At 43.5% G+C, this 7,511-nt stretch overlaps 1 protein-coding gene across 1 annotated transcript in view; it reads right to left on the bottom strand.

Annotated features, from left to right (window-relative positions):
• The window catches only part of KCTD3 (potassium channel tetramerization domain containing 3), a 30,432-nt gene extending 24,150 nt beyond the window's left edge, over window positions 1–6,282 (bottom strand). Inside the window, exons 1-2 of the mRNA XM_083605081.1 lie at window positions 5,749–6,282; window positions 601–654 (exon numbers count right to left, since the gene is read on the bottom strand). Of these exons, the coding sequence (XP_083461207.1) occupies window positions 601–654; window positions 5,749–5,825 (131 nt within the window). The 5' untranslated portion in view covers window positions 5,826–6,282. The remainder of the gene's footprint in view (window positions 1–600; window positions 655–5,748) is intronic.
• Between the last annotated feature and the right edge of the window lie 1,229 nt (window positions 6,283–7,511).

Genomic DNA, 7,511 nt, shown 5'->3' on the forward strand with positions numbered 1-7,511 from the left:
ATGCTCTTCTGTACCATTCCATTCATTCTCAGAAATGCAGGTTTGTAAACATGCATTTACTGATAAAACACGTGGTTCCACCCTCACATTGTATTGACAATTTATTTCCTCAGAGATCACTATGATGTGTAAATACAACACACAAGGGCATATTTATGTAACATACCCATAACATGAAACTGATAAGAAATGTTAGACTTCAGACTTGAACACTAGCCTAATTATGAACTGGGCTACAAAGCTACAAAGTAGGTAAACTACACACTTACACACACTGGTCAATGTAAAAAAAAAGCTACTGAAGATTTACTGGGGAGAGCAGTTCGAAAGCACGTCAAAGTGCAAGTAGATAAATAGGTACCGCTCCGGCGGGAAGGTAAATGGCGTTTCCGCGCGCTGCTCTGGTTCGCCAGAAGCGGCTTAGTCATGCTGGCCACATGACCCGGAAGCTGTACGCCAGCTCCCTCGGCCAGTAAAGCGAGATGAGCGGCGCAACCCCAGAGTCGGTCATCACTGCACCTAATTGTCAGGAGCTCCTTTACCCTAAGTCTTATTTAACTTAGACTGAGTAAAGATCCATAAGATCTGGCTTCAAAATACCTGGAAAAAAAGGAGTCTGGAATCCACATTAGTGTTTGTCTTGAAGTGCTGAACCTGGAACAGAAATATTAGAAGTCAGAAACTGAACTGGTAAGTTCCCTCCCCGCAACCAACATTATTTTTTTTAATAAAAAAACTTATTTAGTTAATTCTTTCCTACCTAAGAAAAATAGTGTTTGAACACAGTGGGCAAGACCCAAAAAAGCGCAAGAAGGCCTCTGTTAAAGCAACAGGACTTCTCATTCCTCTCTTTCTCCCCACCCCCAGTAGCCCCTCATGTACCTCATTCATTCTTCTAGGAACCCGTGCAAAAAGGAAGCAATTGTCAAGGTCTCAGTCAGCTAAAATTAGTCTTGACTATCCCATTGAGACCAATGAAACGAGTTAGTAGCAACAAAGTTAGTCCTACAGCTTTCAGTGGAAGTTAATCCAAACTACCTTTATTTGGATTAGGGCCCAAAGATCAGGCCTTTGCAGTTGTTATTACCACAAATATATGTCTCCTCTTTCCCACACACACAAAAGTAAGTTGCTTGCATTGTTTATGACAGAGCAACCTATGCATATTTACTCAGGAGCAAGCCTCATCATGTTCAATAATGCTTACTCTCCGGTAAGTATGCTTGTGATTAAATTTTAAGTCTGTATCGCTGAATGAGAATTAATTTCTGGCCTGTCCCAAGTTGAGCCACATTGGGAGTACATGTTTTGTAATAAGTTAAACTTTATGAAAATGTCTATGTATGTAAACTACAGAAGTTCAAATAATTTCATGCATGCGAGGGTACACTTATTTTAAAAATCCTGTCCACATGTAGAAAAAATGGTGCATTTGTGTGCACATAAGAGAAACAGCCCTAAGACTGGTCTTTCAAGTCTGAAATAAAATTGCTATTCTACCATTTAGCATGTATTCCATTCAAACTATGGAACTTTTCTGTATTTTAAATGAAGAATGTGTACAACAGAGGTTCCGACATGCTATCTGTACTACTACTTGTTTGTATTTTGTTGGTTACTACAGAATCATAGAACTGTAGAATTGGAAGGGACCCCAAGGGTCTATGATTCTATAGTATCCCAAAAAATACAAAAAAGGGAGTAGTACAGATAGCATATAGGAGCCTTTGTATTATACACAATGCAGATTCTGTGCAGTTTTGCAATAAGGGCATGACAAAGCCAAATCTTCTCTGAACAAAGGGCTCAATATAGTCATTTTAAGCTTGAAAACTGGAAAACTTTCTCCTATGAAAAAAGCAGTCAGAACTACATTTTTTCCTAGTTAACTTTTTAGCAGTAAGTTTGAAGGTTCACTCAAGCAGAATTCAAACACTCTTGCAATCCTAGCTTATTATTATTTTTTATTTACTGACCTATAAAAACTCACTCAAATAACAAAACTTCAGTAGCTAGAACAAACGTATTATTTCCAAGAAGTCAGACAAACAATGCTAACTTGAACATAGTTCAGTACCCATGATATAAAAATATAGAATAGAATCCAAACAACAGTGAAATTAGTCCTGTTGAGTCAAATGAAACCTACCAAGAAGGAGCAATGTACATCTTAAAATACAAAACTGACCCTGCTAATTCTGTGGAAGTATTTGACTGCATATTTTCGCCTCCAGGTTAATTACATGTTTTGCAGAACAACATGATCCAAAAATATTCCCCCACAATTTCCATGAAAATGAAGGGATGTTACAGAGAAGTAGTTGTTGATGATGAATGGCACCAGAAGGCTGTTACTTAGATGTTAAGATACAAATAACATTACTACGTATAGCAACATACTACAATGATACGTTATTTACAAAAACTTAATAGCCACAGCAAAGTGTAGGAACTTAAAAGAAAGCACACCAAGGATAGCTATTTTTTTCCTCACAAGTAGTAGGACGTCATGTTTAGATTTTAAAAATGCTTGTCCCTCAGTTTAGAAGTTACTTCACTTTTCATACACTCTGTCTAACCAGCAAGATGTGTGTTTTGCTTAAGGCTGGAGTCAGATCTTGAAAACTGCTGGATTTTAAAGTTTTTAAAAAGGGGGTCCACCCATTACTTCTTTGTCCCATAATACTGGGTGTAAACAGAGACTAGCAGAAACTAATCTAATCCCATAGTCATTCTCCATCTTGAGACCAAGTCTATAAGCAGACTTTTTGATTATAATAGCAGGGTGATGATTACCAGCTTGTGGTAACTGTCCTGAGACCTCCGGGTATAGGGTGAGTATATAAATTCAATCGATCAATCGATCAATTAATCAATTGGAGGCCAGCTTTTCCACTAGTGGCACCAGTCTTGTGGAATGCCATCTCTGCTGAATTATGATAAACCTCATGATACTGGCATTCCACTAGCCCTTGAAGACATACCTCTTTAAAGGAACATCCCCCTCATCTCCTAACTGAACCTCCTGTTTAAATTGTAGTTAACTGCGGTTGCAACAGGCTATCTTATTGTACATTTTAATTATGAATATTTAATGTTTTGATAAAATTGTTTTATTGTGCATCTTAATTATGTGTGACCAGTGCTTTTTTTCTAAAAAAATGTTCAGGGGTACTCTCATTTTCCTACTCATATTGAAATACTGCCCCTCAATAAGGCCAAACTTAGATTCACAAAATGTTTAGGCGTATGTGTACCCCTGCATCCCCCCAGAAAAAAGCACCGTGTGACTATATTCTTATAAATGGTTTTATACAATGGTACCTCAGGTTACATACACTTCAGGTTACAGACTCCGCTAACCCAGAAATAGTACCTCGGCTTAAGAACTTTGCTTTGGGATGAGAACAGAAATTGTGCTACGGCGGCACGGCAGCAGCGGGAGGCCCCATTAGCTAAAGTGGTGCTTCAGGTTAAGAACGGACCTCCGGAATGAATTAAGTACTTAACCCGAGGTACCACTATACTTGCAAACCACTTAGAAGTCATTTTGGCAAGTAAGCAATATACAACTTATAACTGTTAACAACCTCTGCTGTGAACTATAATCAAGACTGGGTATATTCTACTTGGCACAAACAAATAAACTTTAGTTTGTTTTGTTGCAATTTATCAGCCTGATTAAAAATGCTACTGTGAACATATAAAAGGCCACAATGATTATAACATTGTTCATCAATCATATTCTCCCATAATCTATTTTGATAACACTAACTTATTATCTAGTAGTACATTAACTTCAGTTTTTCTATAAAACAGACAAGTTCAAACAATACTGCTATGAACAACAGGTTAAGAGGATCACTTAGATGTGATGCAAGTTGATGTGCTTTTGACATTTAGAAACCTTTTAATGGGTAAAATTGAGGGATTCAATAATACTATTGCAAATCAACAAAAGACAATTGAAACTTATTGAAAAATTATTTTGTAGTATCTGCAACATTTATTATTTATTGATATACCATTCTGAATTACAATATCATGCTTTTCAATCATTTTTTCAATAACTGCACTACAATTGTTAGACCGTCAAGATGCAGAATAAAGCAGGTTTCTATTTTTCACCTAACAATATTGCTGTTTGTTTTCACTAATATACGAGTGTTTCATGTTGTGTAATACTTTGGCCTAGATTCAGAGCTCTGATAAACAGAGCTCAGCTCACAGAATGGGATAGTCACAACAGAAAGGCCAAAGGAAGAGAATTCTTCTGGATGCCCCCTCTCCTAGAAGTATGCTCTAGAGGACTGAAGGAGCCTCTAGAACTGTGGTTCCCAATGTGGGGCACATGCCCCACAGGGGGCAATTTGATTTTTTTTTGGGGGGGGGGATTTGAGAACGAGTTATTAACAGTTAATGGGCTTTTAGGCTTCCTCCACATGAACAGTTCACTTTTTGACTAATACGAATTATATGTCACGGGGAGGGGATTTTAGAGATGCTTAGGTGGGGCATGGCCAAAAAAAGGCTGGGAAGCATTGCTTTAGAACAGTATGGTAGGTAATGTGAAGCGCTTCCTCCCCAATACACTTTGCTAAAGTATCCTCTGGATAAAATATTCTCCAACAGATCCAACCAAATGAGGTGGTTCATAGATAATGCTAAGCCAAACCATGGCTTAATTACACATGTGAAGGTTCCCACAGAGGAGACTGTGGTTATTGCACTCCTCCCCCTGGTCATCTGGCTGCTGTGATCTAAACCATGGTTTGGCTTACCATGGGAGTCAGCAAGGTTTACCTTGCCTGGGCCGGTTCACTGTCGTGGAGCTCCCTCCATGGGCCGGATTGCAGGCCCATGTTTGACAGAGCACGCTATGGAAGGAACAAGGCATCTTTGGACCAGGGAAGCCAAGTCCAGAAAGGCCTAACAGACCTTGTGGGGTTACTAAATTGTACGCCAGAAGGTATTAAAAAGGCTGGAACGTTGCTAGAGAGCACACATCATACATGTATGTGCAGGGCCCAGTCGCACACACAGTGCTGACCATTCAACCTCGGGAGCTGTTGGACTCTCCAACAGAGGTTTGTAAGCAGAGGCTGGATGCCCATCCACCAGGGGCTCTTCAGTTGCAATCCCTGCATTGCAGCGGGATGGACTAGATGACACTTGGGCTCCCCACCCAACTCCACAGTTATTCTGATTCTATGAATCTCACAGAGTTCGTAACCTGAAGCACCACTTTAGCTAATGGGGCCTCCTGCTGCTGCCGCGCCGCCAGAGCAGGATTTGTGTTCTCATCCTGAAGCAAAGTTCTTAATCCGAGGTACTGTTTCTGGATTAGCGGAGTCTGTAACCTGAAGCATATGTAACCTGAAGCATATGTAACACACACACACACACTCATACACACACAGACAGACAGACAGACAGACACACACACACACACACACACCCCATGAAAGGTCCAAGGCCTTGAATTCGCCAGGGGATTCTAGTAGCCAGCAAACTTCAACGTACTTCTCTCCTAAATGTGTTTGTTACCGCAGCATCAAGGCCTGGTCTCGTTGCCGTGAATTGGGGGTGTCAGGGAAGAGAGAGAGAGGGTATCGTTTTGGCTCCCTCCTCCGCTCCCCGGCCCCCTTCTCACCGGCCCTGCCCCGACCTGAGGCTCCCCCTCTCTCGCCGCCCTCCTCGCCCCCCCTTGCCCTTGGGGGCCCCGCCGCCCGCCCGCCTGCTGCTCACCTGGTGCCCCCGACATTCAGCTGGATAATCTCCCCGCTGCTGCCTGCGCCGGCGAAACCCGCGCCGTTCCCCGCCATCTTCCCCAGCAGCGACTCTGCCTCCGGGAACCGCCTGTCGCCGCTTCCAGCCGCCGCCGCCGCCGCCCCGGAGTCGAGTCCCGGAGGCGGCGGCGGGGCCGGGGGAGAAGAAGGAGCGTCCAGCGAGGCCGCGCAGCCCTCCGAGACAGGCACTGGGCGCGCCGAGGGAAAGGCTGCCAGGTCGGGACGTGGGAGGGGAGGCTGAGGCGGCCTCCCTTCTCTCGCCGCCCGCCCGCCCGCCTTCCCCTGTCTCGTCAGGCGGCCGAGGAAGGCCCTGCCGCCGCCGCCACTACAGCGGCCTCCGACCCTCTTCCCGGCTGCAAACGCTGCCGCTCTCTATGGCCAGGAATGCCATAGCAACGCGCGGTACCTGGAGGAGGGGGCTCCGCGAGGGACAAAATACCGACGCTGGCTGCGCCTTCGCAAGATCGCGCTGAGGCCGGAGCGCCGCGCGAGAGCCTCTCGCGTGGGAGGAGCTGGGGCAGCAGCAGGTGGCGCCGGCAGAAGTTCCTTCGCTCGCAGCCTCTTGCTGGCCCTTTTATTTGCTTGTGGACGCAGACAACACGAGCTCCCCGAGCTCTCCAGGCTCAGGGAAGGATTTAGATTGAGTTTTAGTTTCTGTCCCCCGTCCCCCACGCGCGCACCCGCCCTCACCACCACGACCCAGGTGGCGTGTGGAAGCCCCTTCCTTGGAAATCAGCGGCGACCCAAGTCCGTCCGCGCGCACGTCCGTCACCTTCACAGCTAGTTTGCTCCTGGTATTAGCCTGTACGCCTCGCACAACGCATAAAAAGGGACTTGGGGGGAGGGACGTTCGGGGACCCACCGAGGAAGGGTGGGCTGTAAATTCAGTTAATGATATTAATTCATTAGTAGCACGCAGCAGGACTGCATTGCCTTAAAGTAAGCAGAGTTCTGTACAGTAGTCTATAGAAGCTGCCTCCTCTAAAATTTGCACCCATCGTCTAAAATTGCTTAAGAAAGTCCATAAAAGAGGTTAAGGTTAATATTTTTATTACTAAATATTTTTATTACTAAAATATTCTGAGATAGACAATCTCTGAACCTGAAGGTTCCATATAGCCATAGTTGATAAATATCCATTGGCAGACATCTCCTAGGACACAACAAGAGCCCTGCTGGATATTAAAGTTGTCATGTGTCATCTTTTTCCTGGACACATATTCTTTTTCAGGGGTAAAATTTAGGACAAATTGCTTTTATTTGCTTTGAATGGCCGTCATAGCGTCCTCTTTTTTGTTCTTCAAAATATGGCAATGACCCATCTAGACCAGAATCCTATTCCTTCAACCAATGCAAAACTGGAAAGCAGGACCTGGGTGCAACAGCATTCTACCAACTTGTGATTCCCAGTACTGTATCAGGGTTAAAATGCATCTTGTATCTTGGCACATTGTTTTAGTAAATAGGCAAACATAATAAACAGAAGCACTAGGACCAGCTTGTGCATCTGGCAAACTGGGAAGTTAATGTTTGTTAGAGATAGTTATGGTCATTTATATATAATGCGTTTATGATATACAGTATTCACAAACGCTTTTAAAAACATGTATCGAACATCTCAAATTCTATTCTTTCATTATTAGTAAAGATGTGTTTGTATCCTATTTTGAACTTTAGCTTTTGCAATAATATATTCAGCCTTGAAGTTAAGTTACTACTGAG

The sequence above is a fragment of the Podarcis filfolensis genome (genome assembly GCF_964270895.1).
Source record: "Podarcis filfolensis genome assembly, chromosome: 3".
NCBI classification, from domain to species: domain Eukaryota; kingdom Metazoa; phylum Chordata; class Lepidosauria; order Squamata; family Lacertidae; genus Podarcis; species Podarcis filfolensis.